Source organism: Oryctolagus cuniculus, chromosome 2 (genome assembly GCF_964237555.1).
Source record: "Oryctolagus cuniculus chromosome 2, mOryCun1.1, whole genome shotgun sequence".
Classification (NCBI taxonomy): Eukaryota; Metazoa; Chordata; class Mammalia; order Lagomorpha; family Leporidae; genus Oryctolagus; species Oryctolagus cuniculus.
Window position 1 is genome coordinate 81,073,681 of NC_091433.1, and position 23,794 is coordinate 81,097,474.

At 39.9% G+C, this 23,794-nt stretch overlaps 1 protein-coding gene across 8 annotated transcripts in view; it reads left to right on the plus strand.

The window, feature by feature from the left end:
- Window positions 1–23,794, plus strand: part of WRN (WRN RecQ like helicase) — a 138,212-nt gene that overhangs the window by 8,239 nt on the left and 106,179 nt on the right. For all 8 annotated transcript variants that reach the window (XM_051834121.2, XM_051834127.2, XM_017339061.3 and 5 more), the window contains 5 exons: window positions 14,048–14,155; window positions 14,822–14,934; window positions 21,303–21,448; window positions 22,190–22,338; window positions 23,095–23,244. In XM_051834121.2, the coding sequence (XP_051690081.2) occupies window positions 14,060–14,155; window positions 14,822–14,934; window positions 21,303–21,448; window positions 22,190–22,338; window positions 23,095–23,244 (654 nt within the window). In that variant the 5' untranslated portion in view covers window positions 14,048–14,059. The remainder of the gene's footprint in view (window positions 1–14,047; window positions 14,156–14,821; window positions 14,935–21,302; window positions 21,449–22,189; window positions 22,339–23,094; window positions 23,245–23,794) is intronic.

The window sequence follows — 23,794 nt, forward strand, 5'->3', positions numbered from 1 at the left end:
TGGTTTTGTTCTATTTCACATTTAGGAAGGTGTTTTCCCTTACTTGTTTCATTTAGTCATTTTTTAAAGTGCTGCTCTTGAGCATTTTCTTTTCCTGGTGAACTTTAATATAAATGTGTGCGGTTTGATGAAAAATTTTGCTGACATTTTTTCTTGGTATTGCTCCTAGAGTGTATTGATTTAGTTAATACATTAAAGGTTTTGAGTCAGTGTGTCTCACCTGACCCTTTTTTGATGTCCTGGTAAATTTTTCTAGTTGTCTGTAAAATGGATCTTGTATTCTCATATTTGGTTTATTCCTGGGTAGCTTGTCATTTTTGCTGCTGCTAATATTTGGATGTAATTGTAGAATTGGGATATAATTATATTTGATTCTTCTATAGAGAAAAATGTTTAATTTGGGCATGCTGATCTGAATCTGGTCACCACAGGAATATTTGCTTCCATTGAACAAATAAATAAGATTATTTGCCCTCAAGGAAATACCAAGAAATAAATTATTTGGTTTTGGAGACTTTAGCTCTTTGATAAAAGTTAATCTTATGTCTTGTAAAAGGTGGTTATTAATAATAGTCAGCTTTTCCTTTCCTTTCATAAAATGTTTAAATCGAGGGAGGGTTAAGAGGATCATTTTTGAACACTTTCTTCATGGGGAAATGAGAACTTGGAATCGTTTCGAGTTCTTGAAAAAGAGAACGTAGTGGAACAGTGCCCTTCCTTCAGGAACCGGCTCCCCGTGACTGCAGCGCTCTGCCTCTTCCTTTCTGTGATTCCTCTACTCCTAGGCTGGCTCTCGCCAGTGGCGGAGTCACCTTTTCTTTAGCTCCCCTGGAAACCCCGAAGGTAGAGGTATTGGTTCTTAGTTTGTGGTAGGAATAAAAGGAGCCATCAAAACAAAACAAAACAAAAAACAAACTTATCAGAGCTTGGCAGCCCTCCTATAAATCTGATGTGAAACATGAGTCATCACCTAGGTATCTAATGTGTGTTTGCTGCACATTCATACAGTGCAGTCACTCAAGTACAGCGGAAAAGTTATTGGCCTGGAGGATAACATTTTTCCTTTCAGAAGGTACACAATAATAAAATTGCTGATCTTCCTTCATACTTATGTTACATGAATATAAACTTACCCTGTCTTAGGAGACTGTATTTGATGTTCTTGTGAGAAATCTGCACTTATAGTTGCCTACAGAATTGCATACAAAATTGTGTATGAATTTTCCAATGTCTTTTTCACCCAGTCTTTTTATCTTTCCATTTTCTTCTCATACTTTAAGTTGGTTTTGTTGTAAACCTTATGCATTTTGGTTTCTACCTAACTGTGCTGAATTTCTAGCCAATGAAGAGTGTTCATCTAAACTTAAACATCACTCCAATTTAGATAAGTTATAATTTTGTTAAATTATTGCTGGAAGGTTATTTCGATTCTTACTCTGATCCTAAAAGTTTAACACTTTCTACTTATGAAATAAGGAAACCTTTGGTTCTGTATGCTTTACCATGACTATTTTTTAAATCTAAAACAATTTTCTTAAAGAGATTAAAGAAAGGGTTTGACTACACAGTTATATATATATATATATATATATACAATTGTGTTTGTCAGAGTGCAGGTGCAGAAAACTTGATTCAAACAGGCTTAAAAAATAAGGAAACTTACCCGTTTACCTTGAAGGTCAAGATAGGCTGAGTTCAGGCTGCTTTAGTGCATTGGCTGTGGCTCCAATTTTCATTTCTGCTTTCTTCTGTGTGTTGGCTTTTTTTTTTTTTGACAGGCAGAGTGGACAGTGAGAGAGAGAGACAGAGAGAAAGGTCTTCCTTTGCCGTTGGTTCACCCTCCAATGGCCGCCGCGGCCAGCGCGCTGATCCGATGGCAGGAGCCAGGAGCCAGGTGCTTTTCCTGGTCTCCCATGGGGTGCAGGGCCCAAGCACTTGGGCCATCCTCCTCTGCACTCCCTGGCCACAGCAGAGAGCTGGCCTGGAAGAGGGGCAACCGGGACAGAATCCGGCGCCCCGACCGGGACTAGAACCCGGTGTGCCGGCGCCGCTAGGCGGAGGATTAGCCTAGTGAGCCGCGGCGCCGGCGTGTTGGCTTTTTGCACAAGCTGACTTTCATCATGGTGGCAAAAGGCTATGGAAGTCCACAATCTCAAGTGGAAGGTGTTTTTCTGGTAGTTTTCTTTCTTTCTTCGCTTTTTTTTTTTTTTTTTAAGATTCATGTATTTATTTGAAAAGCAGAATTACAGAGGCAGAGAGAGAGAGAGAGAGAGAGAGAGAGAGAGAGAGAAAATCTTCCATCTGTTAGTTCACTCCTGAAACGGCCACAACGGCTGGTGCTGAGCCGACTGGAAGCCAGTAGCTAGGAGCTTCCTCTAGGACGCCTATGCAGGTGCAGGGCCCAAACACTTGGGCTGTTGTCCACTGCCTTCCCAGGCACACCAGCAGGGAGCTGGTTTGAGGGGGAGCAGCTGGAACTCTAACCGTTGTTGATATGGGATATAGGCAGTGCAGGCGGCAGCTTTACCTGCTAAGCCACAGCACTGGCCCTGGTAGTTTTCTTATAGAAACAAAGACAGTATTGTTCTCAGAAATTCTCCCCAAAACCCTTGTTGCGTCTCATTGCCCTGAATTAAATCAGATCTTTTGGGGTGGGCGTTGTGGCGTAGCCCAGGAGGCCAGCATCCCATATTGACGCAAATTTGTGACCTGGCTTCTCCGCTTCCGATCCAGCTCCCTGCTAATGTTCCTGGGAAAGCCGAAGAAGATGGCCAGTGGGGGAGCTCCTGGCTCCTGGCTTGTTGTGGACATTTGGGGAGTGAACCAACACAGATGGAAGCTCTCTTTCTCTTTGTTTCTTCCCCTCTCTCTGTAACTTTTCAAATAAAACAAATAAATCTTTAAAAAAAAAACAAACCTGTAGCTTTTATTCTTTAATCAGAGCCAGGGGAATACTTGCCCTTGGACCTGAGGTCTGAGTTGTCACTGTGGCAAGGGGAATGGGGTTACTTTTGGACCTGATGGGGCTACCATGGGACCAAGTGGGGCAGTTTCCCTAAAGCACATTGGCTTCATGGGTAGCTGATTGTTATGAGAATTAAATTAGTGTTGTAGAAGAAGGGTCTAGGGTTGAATGGATGCTGGCTTGGCCACCCTTAATATCCACTTAATAATGAGTCCTATAAGATTTCATCTCAGGCTGTATGAAGTAGCAGTAGTAAATATAAAAGGAAAAGTAGACAGCCTAAGCAAGTTTGAAATTGACTTACTTGAAAACTTTCTCTGCAGTCTCCCATTTTATAATGGTTGATTTCAGCTGACTGGCTATAGCTACTTACAGGACAGAGGAAATTCATTAAAAATAATGAATTATTCAGTTGCATAGTGAAGTTCAGTTACAAAGCACTTCACTGTTGTGGCTTCAGTTCAGGTCAAATCTTATTCCTGGTTTATGGACACTGCGGCTTCTCACTATGACACAGCAGAGAAAGGCTTTTACCCTCTTCCCCTGTTGCTAGCGTTTTAGTGGTATTTTATTGTGTTTAATAGGTTTCATTCACACTTTATTTCTATTGAGTTTGTTCATACAAAGCTGTGATATATATATTTGGCAATTATGCAAAAAATTATTAGATACCTGTAAAGTAACAGGTCTTTATAAAAAATCATCTGAATACTTTTAAAAATTGCACAGACTTGCTGTAGTTGAACCAAATGCTAACAGATAATTCTATTTAGCTTTCCTGGTTTGCTTGCTTGGTGACTTGGAGGGAAAGGAAGATTAGCAGAAATCTGATAATAGATTATTGGAGGTCTTGGAAGCCTCTTTAATTAGAGAATTTAGTGAGTGCTTCATTATGGATTCTTTGGTTCCTGTATCATTTCCCCCACTCCTTATTTCTCTTAGTTCATAGAAAAGTAGAAAGAAATTCTCAAAAACAATGCAAGGGAATATTATATAAATTATAACTTCTGTAATGAATTATAGGTTGTGTGTATATGTCTGTATTCAAGTGGGATTAAAAAGTTCATGGAAGAGTGGTATTAAGAGATAGACACATTTTCCATGAACTTTGTAAAGTCCCATTGTCTGAATGTGTATGTGTGTAAATTTAGATAATGTGCAAGGATCACATTTTCAGAAATTATGTAATATAACAAATCAAAACAAACCAAGCCCAACATCTAAAAACTTTATTGTACTTTTTATTAAATCTGAAAAAATTTTTAAAGATTTTATTTATTTATTTGAGAGGCAGAGTTACAGACAGAGAAAGGGAGAGACAAAAGTTGTCCACCTGCTGGTTTGTTCCCCAAATGGCCGAAATGGCCAGAGCTGAACCCATCCAAAGCCAGGAGCCAGGAGCTTCTTCCAGGTCTCCCACACGGGTACTGGGGCCCAAGGACTTGGGCCATCTTCTGCTGCTTTCCCAGGCCATAGCAGAGAGCTGGATCAGAAGTGGAACAGCCTGGACATGTCCTGGTGCGCATACGGATGCCGGCGCCACAAACAGAGGCTTAGTCCACTATGACACAGTGCCGGTTCCTGAAAGAATTTTTGATTGGAGGCTGCCTGTCGATAAAAGTAAAATAATTGTGCTGGTAAAACCCAAGCTGTTTAACCGAAATCATGGTACGAATAACCACATTGAATTGCTGAATCATTTATTGCTTTGACTTTATAAGCTTTCTGTGCGATTATTTGGAAGTACCTATTAAATCCAGACTTGTAATTTATCAAGTATTGAAATTTCTTTTCTCTGTTTCCTTCTACACACATGAAAAATTGGGTGAGTACAGGGATATTAATCTTGTCATTTACATTGTAGCTGGAAACCTGCCACATGAAGTTCGTGTATTATAGCTAAAGAGAAAGAAAGCACATGTGTGTTGAAATTCAGTACTTCTTGGATCAGGTCCATTGAGTAAGAATGATGGACTGTGTTGGATAAATGAATCCATTTCCTTTTCTCTGTTCAAATTTATCATTTTAAAGAACATTCTATCCATGATGCACCTTAGTGCTAATTAATTGTTGATAACATTTATATGTAGTGTCTAATTTGTGTGGATTTGAAATATCTGTACTGCAGGTTCTTGATCCTTCTGAAGGGATCCCTGGATACTATAGGTAATGAAATAAATAACAGTAAAAGGCAATTACTATTCCTATCAGTATTCTAGCTCATGTGTAACTACAGTTGAAAAGATATGACATCATATTTGTCATTGCTGATCTTCACGTTAACCCTGTGATCATTAACAAGACAAATAATATAATATCACAAGGTAGGTAATATACATAATAATGGGAACACAGTCTCCTTTTACAGATGAGGAAATGAAAATTTAGAAAGGTAAAGTAAACTGACCAAAGTCACATGGATAATAAGTGATTGATTTTCTTGATTTTTCCAAAAAGTTTAAAGACAGATTCTTATGCAGATGTAGAATGCACATATCCTATGTCGGCAGTTCATGAGGGAGTGAGCAGGGTGATAAAGTTGGTTCAAGAGGAACATAGGTTATACAGACGTTGAATAAAGAAGTTTAAAATAAGATTGCTGGGTCAGATACAAAGCCGTCACAGCGGGCAGTAAAACCTGTAGCCTAAGAGTTTGTCTTTTCTACTAGACACAATCCAGTTGTGTCTTTGCCACACAAAAATTTGTGACTTAGCCTGTAAAACATAGAATCTGAGTTTTAAAATCTTTAATAATAAATAGGTAGGCCGGCTACTACCCCGGGTTCTAGTCCCGGTTGGGGTGCTGGATTCTGTCCTGGTTGCCCCTCTTCCAGTCCAGCTCTCTGCTGTGGCCCAGGAGTGCAGTGGAGGATGGCCCAGGTCCTTGGGCCCTGCACCCACATGGGAGACCAGGAGGAAGCACCTGGCTCCTGGCTTCGCATCGGCGCAGCGTGCTGGCCGTAGCAGCCATTTGGGGAGTGAACCAACGGAAGGAAGACCTTTCTCTCTGTCTGTCTGTCTCTCTCTCTCATTGTCTAACTCGACCTGTCAAAATAAGAAAAATAATAGTCATTAGCATATTCCCTAATGAAATAATTTTGGCTGAGGTTGTTTTCCTAAATTACATGAAAAGATATACTGTCCTCTCTGTGTTTCTTCTAAATTTTAGATAATTTTTCTCACCACAAAGCAGCATTGGATCTTACGTTTTCTGACTCCAAGTCCAGATTTATTTCCACTCCGATTCTTCATAGTGTAATTTTCAATATTCGAACATTTTTGCAAAGTCAGCTAGTCTTTGTTATTAGTTTTCCTTTGTGTGGAGTGATGCTTATACTGCTTTATTGTTCAGAGAAGCATTGTGAAACTCAGTGGGTATTTGTAAAATTTATGTAACTGTCCAAAGTGAGAAACTGAAATTATAGCTTAAATATTGCCTGTACTCTTTTATGACATTTTGTTAGCAAATTTCAGAGTAATTGTAAACATTCTTGCATTTTTCATTAAACACTCATATTTATATAACAGTATATTTAATCAGATCTGCCTTTATATATTTAGAGCAAAGTAGAATTGAACCATTTTAGGAATTGAGTGGAAATTTGTCCATATTAAACAGTATTAATGCATGTCATGTTAAGCATTGACTTAATAATTTTTCCTGCACTTGAAATGGTTATCTGTATGTCCTATTTAATTTAGCAGTAGCTTATTTTTTTTGGGGGGGGGGGAGGGTGTTTCTCAAACAGATTGGGATACTTTATTTAGTTTAGCCCTCAAGCAATTAGGTGAGTCAGTTACCTTGGTAACAGTAGGTATTAATTTCTTTACCTTAGTTAGAGACTTTAGGAACAAAGAAATTTCGAGCTTATCCATTACAACCCAACTTTCTCTTGAGATTTGGCTGTCTGTTGTCTAGAAGATGACATTATTCAAGTGGGCAAATTGAGAAATTACTGCTTGGTCAGAGTGAAGTAGAGTATGGATAACATATTGGCCTACACTGCTCCAGACCTTCAGATACCACACACACTGGTTTTCTTTTTTCTTTTTTTTTGACAGGCAGAGTTAGACAGTGAGGAAGACAGAGAGAAAGGTCTTCCTTCCATTGGTTCACCCTCCAAATGGCCACCATGGCCAGCATGCTGTGCTGATCCGAAGCCAGGAGCCAGGTGCTTCCTCCTGGTCTCCCATGCAGGTGCAGGGCCCAAGCCCTTGGGCCATCCTCCATTGTCTTCCTGGGCCACAGCGGAGTGCTGGACAGGAAGAGGGGCAACTGGGACAGAATCCGGTGCCCCAGCCGGGACTAGAACCTGGGATGCCTGTGCCGCAGGCAGAGGATTAACCTAGTGAGCTACAGCATGGTCCACACATTGGTTTCTTTTTTCCCCAAGTGATAAGTTACAAGAACGTTGTTTTCAATGACTGCATAGTGTTGTTGTATCACAATTTATTTTTATGGTATGATAAAAGCGGTTATCAGATTGAGCTCAAGGAGCTAGTTAATAGGGTTGCACAATTAATAAAGCCCAACATTTCCCACTAGATTGCTACCCCCCTTTTTTTCCCTGCCCATGTGACCAGTGAGGTAAAAGAAATGGAAAAGCTGCCATTTTCAGTTGTTCTGTTGGAGTGTATGTTGAAGATCTGTCAAGTGACGGAGAGACAACAGTAATCCCAAAGGTTGAGTGAAGAGGGATTCATTTCAGGTGTGACTTCACAGAGGTTAGGTGATGGTTCTCAGGAGAACTGTATAGAAGCCTTGAAGAAAAACACCTGGAAGACATTTTTGCTTGGCAAAGAAGTTCCAAAACCAGCTGGAGGTAAAATGCTCAAAGTGATAAATACTTTGAAACATACAAGATAGTATGAGACAGAGTGGAAATTTAAGACTGATTGTGACATTAAGTTTAGTCTAAAAATACATTTTAAGTAATGTGTTGTCTTATTCATAGAGAAGTGCTTATATATTAAAAATTACCTGTAGTTTGAGTCTACTTTAAACTTTGTCATAAAACTGATGAGCCTAATGAAATTTGATCTCCTACAGTAATTTCTTTTCAGCCTTAGGGGAAGACATGCATTTAGCTTTTTCATTACTGAGGTCTGTTAACAGTCCAAAGAAAAGTTTCTAAGCTAAAAGGAAAATATTAAATTATTCCATGTGAGTGACTCTTACTTTGTGGATTTGTTGAAGTACAGTTACTGGCTCCAAAAAAGTGGCATCTGTCACTGACATTTGAGCATTTGAATTAACTCAATCAAAAATGCAGTGATCATGTGGAAGATATTTTAACATGTACTGACAAAGATTTATGAATTCAGAGCCAGAATTCGGCATTGGAAAAGTGAAGTTACAATGATTCTGGAGTGGGCATTTGGCCCAGCAGTGAGATGCCAGTTAGCTTATGTATGTGCCGGGTGAGAACTGGGTCCCCTACATAACTCTGGCTACTGAGTCTGTCTTCCTGCTGATGCAGATCCTGAGAGGCAGTAGTGAGGGCCCAAGTCATTGGATTCCTGCTGCCCATGTGAGAGAACTGGATTGAACTTCTGGCTCCTGGCTCTTGGCTTCAGCCCAGCCCGCTTCAGCTGTTTCAGGGATTTGGGAAGGGATCTGTCTCTCGCTGTTGTCTCTCTGCTTCTTAAATAAATAAACCAATAAAGTTTAGAAGTGAAGTTTAATTGGTGATACTTGAGTCTAAAGGAGACTTAGTAGTAGTCTTAGTAGAGCAAAGTCAGTGTGTGTGGGAAAGTTTTAGTATTATTTTGAAATAACTTGATATATAATATTTGGTTGCCTTCAAAGCTTACTTATATCATCAGAAATAATTAACATGTTTGTTAAAGAGACAGAGAAGTTATTAGATTTTTTTTTGACAGGCACAGTTAGACAGTGAGAGAGACAGAGAGAAAGGTCTTTCTTTTTCCGTTGGTTCACCCCACAAATGGCTGCTACAGCCGGTGCACTGAGCTGATCCGAAACTAGGAGCCAGGTGCTTCTCCTGGTCTCCCATGCAGGTGCAGGGCCTAAGGACCTGGGCCATCCTCCACTGCCTTCCCGGGCCACAGCAGAGAGCTGGACTGGAAGAGGAGCAACCGGGACAGAATCTGGTGAACTGGGACAGAATCTGGCACCCCGACCGGGACTAGAACCTGGGGTGCCGGCGCCGCAGGCGGAGGATTAGCCAATATATTGAGCCATGGAGCTGGCCAGTTATTAGATTTAAAGAATTTTCACATCCGTGCATTTTAAAGAGGTTGAATTGTTAGAATCCTGGTTAGAGGTGAAAACAAATATTCTGTGTATTGGAGTAAAGGCTCCTCTTTTGTAATTTGCTACCTGTATGCTAACAACACTTATTATGGTTGCTGTATGGGATTTGAAGACAATACTATTAAAAAGTATGTATCAGAAGTGGAGTATAGCATAAAACCTTGTATTTTGACATCAGTGGGAAATAAAAGGGAATGAATAATAATTTCACCAAGTCAGAAAAAATGGAAAAAGGAAAAAATGAATCTGAAGGAAACAAGATTAAATATTAATCAAAGTTAGGTAAAAGGGAGAACTCACGTTTTCATGCTACCTGTGAATCAGATGAGTTTCCCTACTGAAAGACAGACATGTTCAAATTAAAAAACAGAAAAATAAACAACAAAAACCCCAACAACCTTTAGTACAGCGATAAAGGTTACAAAGTTGTATACAGTGGTAGATGAATAGGCAAGATGAATTCAGGGAAGTCCAAACCAAAGCAAGTTAGAAAACGTGTGCATTATTTATTTCAAAGGGATTTAAGGTCCTTTAATTTTACGTGAAACATTATAAAATGATAAAAGATGCGTTTTTTGAAAAAGATGTGTTGAAGTTGTTCATACTCAAACACCATAGCAGCTGAATATGTAAATAAAAAATTCTTTTATGTTGTGACTTTGATCCCTTCCAGATTCTTATCAAGAATTAAAACCCACATGTGTGTTAGAAGATTTCCCTATTGCAAATTATTCCACAACTTCACTTTTCTGTATGCTTTTTTTTATCTGTCCCAAGATCTAAGTAAATTTGACAAATATGTTAGGTTTATACACCATTTTACTTTCAAATTCTTCACCTAGAAGCATCTAGATAGAATTTTGTGTGTAAAAGAGACTGTTTACATCTAAAAAGTAGATATTTCAAATTAAAATGATTTTAGTGTTACAGATAACTGCAGGGAAGAGTTATTGAAGTTTATTTCTGTTGTGACAGTGTGAATGAATTCTAAGACTCTATAGTTGTCTTTATATAGTTTGTGTTATTTGCAGAAACCTCAATTTTTTGGTAATGATCTAGTCTGAGTATAGCAAAAGCTTGTTTTCCAGATTTATAAAATATGTTTCAAGATTAAGATTAGAAACATGTATACAGTTGGAGATGAATTTTGACTTCTCTCCAGATATTTGAATTTGTGACAAATGTGAACTTAATAACCACTAACATTTGTAAAATGCTTCACAGTTAATAAAGCATTTATATTGTCAATTCTGATTCAATGTATTGTACTTAGATAGATCTTAGCCAACGCCAAACGGTGCTAATGGTTCAAAGACTACAGATATCAAGTGCAGATGGAACATTTTTCCTTTTTTTAAAGGAATCCACCCTGTGAGAAACAGGTTCCAGAAATATTTCTTTCTCCATATTATGCCTTTGGATCAGCAGGCTAGTTTTGGTGATGTGTGAAAAATCACCATGCAAAGGAAGTTGTGGTTTGAAACTTCTGTATTTTTTTTTGACAGGCAGAGTGGACAGTGAGAGAGAGAGACAGAGAGAAAGGTCTTCCTTTTGCTGTTGGTTCACCCTCCAATGGCCGCGGGGCCGGCGCGCTGCGGCCAGCGCACCGCGCTGATCCGATGGCAGGAGCCAGGTGCTTCTCCTGGTCTCCCATGGGGTGCAGGGCCCAAGCACTTGGGCCATCCTCCACTGCACTCCCTGGCCATAGCAGAGAGCTAGGCTGGAAGAGGCCTGGAAGAGGGGCAACCGGGACTAGAACCCAGTGTGCCGGCGCCACAAGGTGGAGGATTAGCCTGTTGAGCCGCGGCGCCGGCCTCTGTATTCTCTTACATATACAGCTTATTTGAGTGCCCCCATTTTCTGGCCAACTATTAGAAATCCATAGTTTTAGGATTATTTATAATAAACAGTCTAAATAATTGAGCTATATCTTGCTGACCACATCTTCTGGATAGGAACTCTTTGGTGTTTTTCTTCTAGTTAGCAGGTTTACAAGGTGACCACCTGGTTTGAAGTCTTAGCTAGGAACCTAGCTTGAGATCTTTCATTTTTTTCCCTTCCCCAGTAGGGAAGAAGTGTGTTACAAACCTACTGTTAACTCTTTCCTTCCCAATGTCTAAGAGCAATGGACTTGTATATAGAAAATTGAAGTTCGAAAAAGTAATCTTTTAAAATTTTTGCTCCATAAATGATCAGGCTTAGTTTTGGGCTCATGTGTAGGAAATTAGCAATTAAAGTGGATACTTCTGGATATTGCTTAATTTCTTCAGGGTTTATATTGTTAAATAGTATCAAATGTAGCAGGCTATTCCTAAATCTTAAACAGTTGCTGTAATTATTTAACATCGACATCATGTTTCATTTCGGGAACCTTCAGGGGTACATTCAAAAGTGCTATACCGTTTTTAGAAATTTGAGATAATAGGAGCTAAGGTTGAGTTTTTTTTTTTTTTTTAATTTTTTTGACAGGCAGAGTGGACAGTGAGAGAGAGAGACAGAGAGAAAGGTCTTCCTTTGCCGTTGGTTCACCCTCCAATGGCCGCCGCGGCCAGCGCGCTGCAGCTGGTGCACCGCGCTGATCCGATGGCAGGAGCCAGGTGCTTCTCCTGGTCTCCCATGGGGTGCAGGGCCCAAGTACTTGGGCCATCCTCCACTGCACTCCCTGGCCACAGCAGAGAGCTGGCCTGGAAGAAGGGCAACCGGGACAGAATCCGGTGCCCCGACCGGGACTAGAACCCATTGTGCCGGTGCTGCAAGGTGGAGGATTAGCCTAGTGAGCTGCGGCGCCAGCTGGGTTGAGGTTTTAGTAATTTCTTAGAACGTAAGGCTGCTTCAGTGTAGCATAAGTCACATCAGAGTATGGATCCATTTTACCATTAAAAAGGAATATGTCTTGATTTTCTTATTTACTATTTTCTTTAACCATAAAAGCTTGCGAGCTGTAAGAAATTGTGTTTTTCTTTAAAGATTTATTTGTTTGAAAAGGCAGAGTTACAGAGAGAGAGAGAGAGACAGAGAGTGAGCGGCTGAGCAAGCAATCCCTCTTCCATCCCTGCTTCACTCCCCACATGGCTGTATTGGCCGGGGTTGGTCTCATCTGAAACCAAGAACCAGGAGCCAGGAGCTTCTTGAGGTCTCCCACATGGGTGCAGGAGCCCAAACGTTTGGGCCATTTTGCACTGCTTTTCCAGGCCATTAGCAGAGAGCTGGATTGGAAATGGAGCAGCCGCTGGGATTCTTAACTGTTCCACCTGAACTGGCGCTGCAGGCTGTTGCTTTAGGTTCTGTGCCACAGCGCTGACCCTGAGAAATTGTTATTCTTTGGGAAACTCGTCCGCTTGATTGGCCAAGAGCATCAAAAAGTGCCTTGTATTGAAGAGCTAGTATCTGCTTTCTTTCTTATTTATTTATTTATTTAGTTTTAGTTTAACTTTTTTGACAGGCAGAGTTAGACAGTGAGAGAGAGAGAGAAGAAAGGTCTTTCTTCCGTTGGCTCACCCCCCAAATGGCTGCTATGGCCGGCGCTGTGCCGATCCAAAAGCAGGAGCCAGGTGCTTCCTCCTGGTCTCCCATGCAGATGCAGGGCCCAAGCACTTGGGCCATCCTCCACTGCATTCCCTGGCCACAGCAGAGAGCTGGACTGGAAGAGGAGCAACTGGGACAGGACAAGCACCCCTGCTTTCAAAATTAATTATTCAAGTAGACTTGTAAGCAAATCTGATGGTTTTGCTGAATTCACTTAGATCTTAGCACAGATGATAATTATAAAGAAAATATGTAAAAAAAATGATACCTACATCCAAAGATTCTCATTGTTAATGAGATAAAGGATGTTCTTGGTGGAAGTTTGAAACTGTTAGAACCTTAGAACTCAAAATGCCTGGCTTATTTCAGAGGGAAGAGTTATTAAATGTAGAGTTTTTGGATGTAGCATATCCTGTTTCAAAAAGAATTGTATTTTTACATAAATCTACAACAGAGAATTCAAATGTAGAAAAAATAAGCTATATCCGGGACACGGCCACTCACAGCCCCCAAGGGAGCCGCGGCCACCAGAGCCGGAGTCCAGGTCCCCGGGAGACGCCCCGGCGCTTGGCCCAGCCCCCGGCACCCACCTCTCCCGGCGCAGTCCCAGCTCTTGGAAGATACACTTGGGCTTAGTTTTGGGCTCATGTGTAGGAAATTAGCAATTAAAGTGGCTACTTCTGGATATTGCTTAATTTTTTCAGGGTTTATATTGTTGAATAGTATCAATGTAGCAGGCTATTCCTAAATCTTAAACAGTTGCTGTAATTATTTAACATCAATATCATGTTTCATTTCGGGGACCTTCAGGGGTACATTCAAAAGTGGAATGTAAATGCCATAACTTGGCTTTAAATATATGTGTTTGAGTGCATTTTTCCTGGTGGTTAAGACTCTGGTTAACATGTTGAACATTGAAGGGTATGGTTTCCTGGGTGCCATACCCAGCTCTGCTCCTGATTCCATCTTCCTGCTAATGCAGACCCTAGAGGGCAGAGGTGATGGTTCAAATAATTGGCTCCCTGCCATCCACGTGGGAGACATGGATTGAGTTCCTGACTCCTGGCTTCTGCCAGCCCAGCCCTGGCCATTATGGGCATTTGGACATTCGAGGAGTAAAATGGATGAGATCTCTGTGCTTCTGCAATAATAACAACAGCAAAAATTTGAAATGTGTGTTTGGTGTTCAGTCATATGGAAATGGCTATCTCTGGATTTTCTTTTAAACATTGTGTTTTATTTTCCCATTAAGTAATTTTTTTTTTTTTTTTTACAACCAGGGCATTTTAAAAATGAATGAAAAAAGATTGGAAACAGCTGCAGAGCAGCGGAAATTTCCCAAATGGATGTCTGTGGAGAGTAAAAGATGCGCCATAGAAGAAACAAAGGTATGTTGTCCACTGAGTGTTCTTTCAGATGGGAAGCTTAGTTTCAGTGTGCCTGTGTACAAGTCAGCTCTCACTTGTAAACTTCTGGTCGTTGCGTAAGTCAGAGTTGCTGTTTGAATGAACCAGAATCTAGTCACTGAATGGGTGAATGGGAATGCATTTTAATTGGATTTACAAAATAAGATTTTTAATGTATACCTTCCCATTTGATGCTTGGTTTGCATGCTTGACCCTACTAGTTTGTTCCAGTTCAGATAATAATTTAGAAAATGTTAACTTTGTTGAATTTTGTGATTAAGCTGGTTTAAGCCCTTATAGATTTGAGATCTGGCAACCAGTCTTCGCTGTTTTAAAGCAAGACTATTGCATCTAAATAAAAACAAACATTATTATAGCTAGAATACTGCTATAATTATCAGAAAAAAACCTGTAAAATTAATTTTTTATTAAAATAGGATTACAAGCTGAATATAAACTTAAGAAAAATAATTTTACATTGAGATGACTTTGTCTTTGTTAAATAGTCCTTATGACTTTACTAGTCTATAAAGCATTATTGATAAATCTTAGAACTTTAAGTTGAATGCTTCAGTGAATATTATTATTCTAATAAGTATTTATTATTTATGTGGACTTTTTTTGTGCCCATTTTGAATTTTACTTAAGGCATCTACTCGCAAGAGTGTTTTGGAAGATGACCTCCCTTTCTTAGAATTCACCGGGTCCATTGTGTATAGTTACGATTCCAGTGACTGCTCTTTCCTATCAGAAGATATTAGGTAAGAGATTTGAATTTCCTCCTTTCAAGTTGGATTTGGGTCCTTAAGGGATAAAACTATTATGGCGGCCGGCACCGCGGCTCACTAGGCTAATCCTCCGCCTTGCGGCGCCGGCACACCGGGTTCTAGTCCTGGTCGGGGTGCTGGATTCTGTCCCGGTTGCCCCTCTTCCAGGCCAGCTCTCTGCTGTGGCCCGGGAGTGCAGTGGAGGATGGCCCAAGTGCTTGGGCCCTGCACCCCATGGGAGACCAGGAGAAGTACCTGACTCCTGCCATAAGATCAGCGCGGTGCGCTGGCCGCAGCGCGCTGGCCGCGGCGGCCATTGGAGGGTGAACCAACGGCAAAGGAAGACCTTTCTCTCTGTCTCTCTCACTGTCCACTCTACCTGTCAAAACAACAACAACAACAAAAACTATTATGGCAATATTTGTAAGTATACTGAGCTTTACTGTTAAGGTGTGTTCAAAAGATAACTAATTCGGTGTATCATTAAGTTTTATTTTTTTTGTTAAAAAGATTCACTGAATTAAATTTGTGATGTACCTGCTGTTCATTCATAAGCTTTTCTATTAATACAGTTTTTATATTTAAGAAGTGATATATGGAACTACTGAACATACTATATTTTACCAATTTTGGAAAAAATGCAAAAATTATTCAACCCCTTTGTACCTCTTTTATTTCATTAAAAATAGCAGCATCGTAATACGGTTGTATTTAGTTGGCAACGATTATAGCAAATGACCCTTAAAATGAACATTATGGAGGCTGATGTTGTGGCATAAGGGGTAAAGCTGCCACCTGCAAAGCTGACATCCCACATGGGCATCAGTTTTTGTCCTGGCTGCTCCACTTCCGATCCTGCTCCCTGCTAATGGTCTGGGAAAAGCAGTGGAAGATGGTCAAATGTTTGGGCTTCTGCCATCCATGTGGGAAATATGGATGAAGCTCCTGGCTCCTGGCTTCAGCCTCGTACAGCCCTGACCATTATGGCCATCTAGGGAGTGAACCAGCTGGTGGAGGATCTCTCTGTCTCTGTCTCTGTCTCTGTAACTCTGACTTCCAAACAAATAAATCTTTTTTTGTTGTTATAGAAATGACTCTCAGTACAAAGTTTCTTTGTTAAATTAGGACTCTGCAACGTTTTATAAGCAGAAGTAGTAGTAAAAATCCTGAAATATTTTATAAACAGAAGTAGTAAGGTAGTCACTCAGATTTTCTTTGAAGTTGTTATATCTGTTCCTTTTTACTCTGTTAAAACTGTTATACATTGCTTTAAAAAAAGCAGATTAGCTATTTGTGAATGGTCTGTTGGTAGTATTTGTAATTTAGAAATGTCATTCAGATATCCTTACTTCCACTCATTATCTGATCACTTGTGAGTCTTATTATGTTGAACTAAATGAGTTTCACAGAGGTGGCAAAATCCATTACTTAAAATTATAATAACTCTACCAGTTTCCTTTTGGAATGTTATAGTATGTCTGAAGGCAATGAGCATAAGTGATTTAAAGAATTGTAGTTTTAATGAATTGTGTGATAAAAGGCAGGTGATTTTTCTGTTTGTTTTGATTTTCCCTTGTCCTGTGGCCACTGTAAAGTTTTTGCTGCCACAGGTTTACAAGTGTTCAACAAGTTGATAACGATGTGCATTTGTGTAGTGTGGTTTGTTTATCCTGCATGGCATTCATTGAGTTTACAGTTTTAATCAAATTCAAAAAATTTCTGCAAAGTTTGTTTCTCTCATCCTGTTACTCTTCTCTCCTTTTGGACTTTCAGTACACCTAAGTACCATGCATGATACTGTGTCAGAAGACACAAAAGCTCTTCCTTCTGTCTTTTCGTTTTCTCTTTTGTCCTTTTTTCCTCTTCTGTGCTCCAGTTTGAATAGTTTCTTTCACAGTGTCTTCAAGGTCACTGATTTTTTTTTTCTTCTGCAGTATCGTATCTGAAGTTTATCCTATCCTGTGAATTTTAAATTCTAAATTATTTATTTATTTATTGAAAGTCAGAGATCGAGATCTTCCATCTGCTGATTCACTCCCTGGATGCCCACAACAGCTAAGGCTCAGCCAGGCTGAAGCCAGGGACACAGAACTCCATTTGGGTTCATCATATGGCAGGGTTCTAAGTAGTTGAACCATCACTGCTGCCTCCCGGGGTACACATTAGCAGGAAGCTGGAATGGGAAGCAAAGCCAAGACTTGAACCCAGGTGCTCGGACATGGGCTGCAGGCTACTGCACCAAATGCCTGCCCCTTTTTAAATTTTAGATAGTGTATTTTTCATTTCTAGAAATGGAATTTGTTTCTTTTAAAAATTTTGTATTTATGTTCCATTTTGGCTGTCATGATACTCAGTTTTTGTTTTAAATCCTTGAGCATGTTCAGCATATTTATAGTAGTTGTTTTAATGCACTTGTCTGTTAATTACATTGTTCCACTTTATTTTCCCTCTTATTGAATGACTTATCTTCTGAGTATGGATCATGTTTTCTTGTTTCTTGCCATGGCTGTTATTATTATTATTATTATTATTTTTGATGAGGCATTGTGAATTTACCTTTCTAAATGTTAGATTTTGTTTGTCTTTCTTCAAAGAAAGGAGCTTTGTTTGTCAGGTAGTTAAGATCCTTGAAGATAGCTGTGCATTTGTGACCTGGTGTTAAGCTTTGTTAGGGCAAGGCTACAGCTGCTTTAACTTTAAGGGTAAGGTAGCCCTGTGATATTGCAACCCTCCTAGAATCTTTGCTGACTGTCATGTAAATCTCTTTGCATGATTTGGAAAGTTTTGGTTTATTTATTTAAGAGGCAGAGAGAGAGAGAGACCTAGTGAGAGGTGAGAGAGCAAGTATCCCCCAGTCGTTTGTTCATTCCTTAAATGCCCTCAATGGCTGGAGCTTAGCTGGGCTGGGCCTCTGGCCAAAGGTGGGACAAAGAAAGTCAAGCCAGGTCTCCTTCATGGTTGACAGGACCGCAACAACTTGGCCCATCACTGCTGCCTATTAAGTTTCCTACTAAGGCAGGAAATGGGTTTCAAGGGTCAGAGCTGAGACTCCGGTATGGGGCTGTGGTGTTGGGATGTGGGTGTCCCAACCAGTGGTGTACACACTAGGCCCAATCCCTCTACTACTATGATTTTTCAGCAGGCAGCATCTCCTCCCTCAGGAGTTGTTCAGCTTATACATTGTTGCTGTGGATTCTTCTGAAAGGAGGAGCTTAGTGGGGACAAGAGGCGCAGAGTTACCACACAGAGGGGTCTGTGAAAGCAGAGCCAGAGCAGCCTGCAGACTGGTTTATTTCAGTTGGTACAGCAACTTAAATAGCCAATGCAGCCAGTCTGGTCAAGGAGCGGTTTATGCCCTAACCAATCACAGCCTGAGGCAGGCTGCGTTGCCATGTGGTTTCCAAAGCCATCCAATCACAGCTTGTTGCTAGTCACGCTCCGTTGTCATGTGGTTTCCAAAGCCATCCAATCACAGCCTGTTGCCAGGCAGTGTCCGTTGCCAGCGGCCATCTTGGCATGGCCTTCTCATTCCACCACAATAGATCTCTGGTTCATTTGTTGACCTCATAGTTTCAATCTATGCACACGTGTCTAAGTAGTCTGTGAAGACTCAAGGAGACTCCTGTGACAATTTCTGGAGGTCTTTTCCTGCCTAGCTGTCTCTTGAGAACTCTGCCCCTCAACTTTGAGCTGCCCCAGCCTCCCCGCCTCTGAGCTCTGCCTCCTCAGTGCTCTCCTGGGGATTTCTCTCTCTGTCCTATTGTGTGGAGTATGTTCCAGGCAGAACGCTGGGGCCGTGGAAGGCTCACCCTTTGTCTCCCTTCCCTCAGAGACCACAGCTCTACTCTGCCTACTGTCTAGTGTCTAGAAACAGTTATAAATATTGTGTCTAGTCTTCAGTTTATTTATGTTGGGAGTATGAGTCTGGTCCCTGCTAAGCTCTCCTGGCCTGCCACAGCAGTTGAGTTTCTTCTATTTTTTGAAATATTTAAAATTTTTTTAAAAAGATTAATTTTATTTATTTGAAAGAGTTACAGAGAGACAGAGAGAGTCTTCAATCCACTGGTTCACTCCCCAAATGGCCACAACAGCCAGAGATGAGCCAATCTGAAGCTAGGAGCCAGGAGCTTCTTTTGGGTCTCCCACATGGGTGCAGGGGCCATCCTCTCCTGCTTTCCCATTAGCAGGGAGCTGGGTCAGAAGTGGAACAGCCAGGACTTGAACCGGTGCCCAAATGGGATGCCAGTATTGCAGGCTGGGGCTTTAACCAGCTGTGCCACAGTGCTGGCCCCAATATATTTTTAATTTTTTAAAAAAATATGAAATAGGCAAATATAAGCAACAATAGTACTAAGATGAACACAGGTGCTCTGGCTTTATCAGATCTTAATATTTATTTGCTTCAAACCTTTAATAAATGAAACGGTAAAATACAGCAGATGCCCCATGTATGTTCTTTCTGACCTCCCCCGCACTCCCCCACACCTCTCTGAGATAATCCCTGTTGTGAGTTAGGTGTTTAGCATTCACTCATTCGTTTTTTGTAATAGTGTTTTATACTTTTATATCCCAAAACGTTATATAAATATTATATAAATTGTGTTACCAATTTTAAAACTTCAAAAAGTGCTATCAGACTATAAGAATACTCTGCAGCTTATCTTTTTCTCAACAAGTTTCTGAGATTTTTCTTGTTGTTCCATGTGTGTAGTTGCATTTTAACTTTTAGATGATTTCCCACTGTTTCAGTTGTCACAATTTGTCCATTCTCTTGGGAGAAATTTAATTTGTTTGCAGTTTGGTGCCAGTAGGCGCAATCTTGCAATGAACATTCTTTAAACATTTGTGTTTCTACGTACACATGAGTTTCATGTATTATGAAGAAAAATTTTCCAAGTCTTGGTGTTCATACATTTTCAAGTAGATATTGTTAAAGTTTTTTTCCAAGAAGATTTTGCCAATGTATATACTCATCTGAAATGAGCGATCCCACTATTGAAATCCTTCCCAGGACTTGATGTTGTGAATCTTTCATTTTTGCCTGCCAGGCGGATAGAATTCAATTTGCATTTCTCTGGTTTCTAGTGATTTCACATATTGGACTTTATTGGCTCTTTGGATTTCCTTGTTTTTGGTTTTCTTCATATTTCCTGCTGAATTATTTGTCTTTTCCTATTTATTTTTCAGATAATTTTTAATATTTTCTGACTATTTACTATTAGTTGTATATATCATAGACAAATTAGTCTGTGGTTTATCTTTTTTTTTTTTTGAAAGATTTATTTATTTATTTGAAAGAGAGAGACCCAGAGAAGGAGTGACAGAGATCTTCTGTCTGCTGGTTCAGTCCCCCAGCCAGCTGGGTCTGGTCTAGGCCAAAGCCAGGAGCCAGGAACTCCATCTAGGTCTCCCACATGGATGGCAGGAACCCGAGTATTTGAATTGTCATTTGCTTCCAAGACTCATTAGCCAGAAGTTGAGTTGGAAGTCCAGGTGGGACTTAATCCCAGGCTTTTCACATATGGGTTGTGGATATTCCAGGTGGTCGCTAAATCTGTTGCACCATAAAACTCACCCCAGTGTGATTTGTCTTTTTTTCTTTTTTTTAAGATTTATTTATTTTTTAATTAAAAAAATTTTTTTTTGACAGGCAGAGTGGACAGTGAGAGAGAGAGAGACAGAGACAAAGGTCTTCCTTTTCCGTTGGTTCACCCTGCAATGGCTGCTGCGGCCTGTGTGCTGCAGCCGGCGCACCACGCTGATCTGAAGCCAGGAGCCAGGTGCTTCCTCCTGGTCTCCCGTGTGGATGCAGGGCCCAAGCACTTGGGCCATCCTCCACTGCCTTTCCAGGCCACAGCAGAGAGCTGGACAGGAAGAGGGGCAACCGGGACAGAATCCGGTGCCCCAACTGGGACTAGAACCCGGTGTGCCAGTGCCACAGGCGGAGGATTAGCCTAGTGAGCTGCGATGCCGGCCTAGATTTATTTATTTGAAAGGCAGAGTTACAGAGAGGCAGAGGCAGAGAGAGAGAGAAAGGTCTTCCATCTGCTGGTTCACTCCCCAGATGGCCACCTGCTAATGAGCCAATCTGAAGTCAGGAGCTAGGAGCTTCTTCCGGGTCTCTAAAGACTTGGGCCATCTTCCACTGCTTTCCCAGGCTGTAGCTGGGAGAGAGCTGGATCTGAAGTGGAACAGCTGGGACTTGAACCGGCGCCCATATGGGATGCCAACACTGCAGGTGGCAGCTTTGCCCACTATGCCACAGCATCAGGCCCGGTTTTTCTTTTTTGAATGATGTCTTTAGCTATGCAGAAGTTCAAATTTTAATGAATTTTAATTTTACACTATTTTTCCCCCTTTAGCATGAGTCTGTCTGATGGTGACGTGGTGGGATTTGACATGGAATGGCCACCAGTGTACACTAAAGGGAAATCAAGTAGAGTTGCACTAATTCAGTTGTGTGTGTCAGAGAGCAAATGTTATTTGTTTCACATTTCTTCTATGTCAGGTTGGTATCTCTTTGTTTGATTTTCATAGGCCTGATAATTGTAATATATCAACTTTTTAATCTATCAAATTCAGCTCTTTCAGTAGCTAGCGCTTCTCTCATTATCTTACATTTGCTTGTTTGTGTTTTGTCTGATTTGCTCACATCCTATTTCATTTAACTTTCATAACACCCTGTGAGGTATTGGTATTTTTCTTGTTTAAGAGAAGAGAGAGTTAAAGTTTAGAGAGACTCTGTCACCAGGAATATGTATGGTGCTGGTATAAGCAGAGGTGGCATTTGAAGGATAGGTGGTACCTCAGAGATACTGTGGGTTTGGTTCCAGATCACCTCGATAAAGCAAGTTACTAAAATTTTTTGATTTCCCAGTACACATGAAAGCTATAGTATGTTAATGTATCATAGAATTATGTCAAAAAATCAATGTATACACCTTATTAAAAATTCTTTAGTGCTAAAAAATGCTGGCAGTCATCCAAGTTGCTGGAAAAATGGCACTGATAGACTTGTTTGACACAGGGCGGCTACAAGCCATCAATTTGTGAACCATTCAGTATCTTCAAAGCATAGGAAAGTGGAGACCAATGCAATGAAGTATGCCCACAATTATTTATGCTTGTCATCCATCAGTCAGCGTGTTACATAAGCAAAATTTGAAAACAAACATAGTATGTATAAGAAGTAGAAAATAAATCCATCATACTTGACAGGATTTATGGAGGTAACAATAAAATGTTACAGTTTTTCCCCAGGGATTAAAAATGTTGCTTGAAAATAAGGCAATTAAAAAAGCAGGCATAGGAATTGAAGGAGATCAGTGGAAACTTCTCCGTGACTTTGACATCAAATTGAAGAGCTTTGTGGAGTTGACAGATGTTGCCAATGAAAAGGTAGAAATAATCTGTCTCTGTGCTATCTTTCATAAACAAGGTAACTTTGTGCTTCACAGAATGTGCCTTCTATCCAAATATTACATGTTTTGAGAAAATAATTTGTACTGTATAATGTTTTCATAGCAATAAAAAAGTTCCATGTGACTGTTCCATAATTAAAACTTCCATTTCTAAATCCATTGTCTTGGCAAACTATTTAAGCAAGAATCCTCCTTCACTTCCTCCAGTTCTTAGTACTCTTTTGCATTGTTTTATAAATGTATAAATTTAAATATTACATCTTATCTTTTAATGCATTTGTGCTTGTAACTTTTTTTCTTTTTTAAAGGGTATAATGCAGTTCTTGTGTCTTGCTGTTAGTGAAAGTTTGACCATCATTTCTACTACTCATATATCACATATTTTATTAATGACATCATTAATATAAATTCTCAAATTTAGCCAAGTATTTGTATAGCTGGGAAGTAGAAAACCAAACAGCCCATTCAACTTTTTTCCAGGGACAGTTCTTTTAAAGTCCAGGAACTTTAATTCTTACATTGGAGAATTCCAGAATTAAATTTTCATAATATAGACTGTAAATGAGTTTTTTTTTTTTTTTGTTAATGTCAGCAGATTTATTGACAACTATCTCTGGGTTGCATTTTGGTGTAAGATTTCCAATTTTGTTTGTGGTATGGCCATTTGATGGTATTTATGAATATCAGACAGATGGAAATGATTTTTGCTATGTCGATTTTTCATTACTTCTAGCTGAAATGTGCAGAGACCTGGAGCCTCAATGGTCTGGTTAAGCACCTCCTAGGTAAACAGCTTCTGAAAGACAAGTCCATCCGCTGTAGCAATTGGAGTAATTTTCCTCTCACTGAGGACCAGAAACTGTACGCAGCCACTGACGCTTACGTACGTAAAGATCTTCAGACTGTGGTGTATGTTTAAACTCTATCATAAATTACCTTACAAAAATTTTATTGTGGTACTCACACAAACTCAACTGAAATATTTAAAGTCAGTTTAGCATTAAAAATGCTTAGGAAGACAGTTAGTGATACTGTTAATTCTTGATATTAATTAGCAAGTGCCATTCAACAGATTTTTCACGCTAATTATTTTCATTGTCATGCAGCCAAAATGATGTCCAATTTGTATATATAAAAAAAGTGAACTTGCTGAAACTGAGCAAGCACAAATGGTATTGATGAAACATTTGGTTACATAGGCAACTTCAGAATAAAATTAAGTACAAGACCGTTTCTATATTGGAACTGGCCTTCTTCCATGTATTTGTATTTAAAATGTGGGGTAAATTTAGAAAAATTGCCTCAAATTTAACTTACTGATGCTGCTAGACATATTTTCATATTTACAAGTTTGTACATAGTGAAGTCTTCATATATTGAGCTACTGTGATTATTATTTTTTTTTTTTTTCAGATTTATTTATTTGAAAGGCA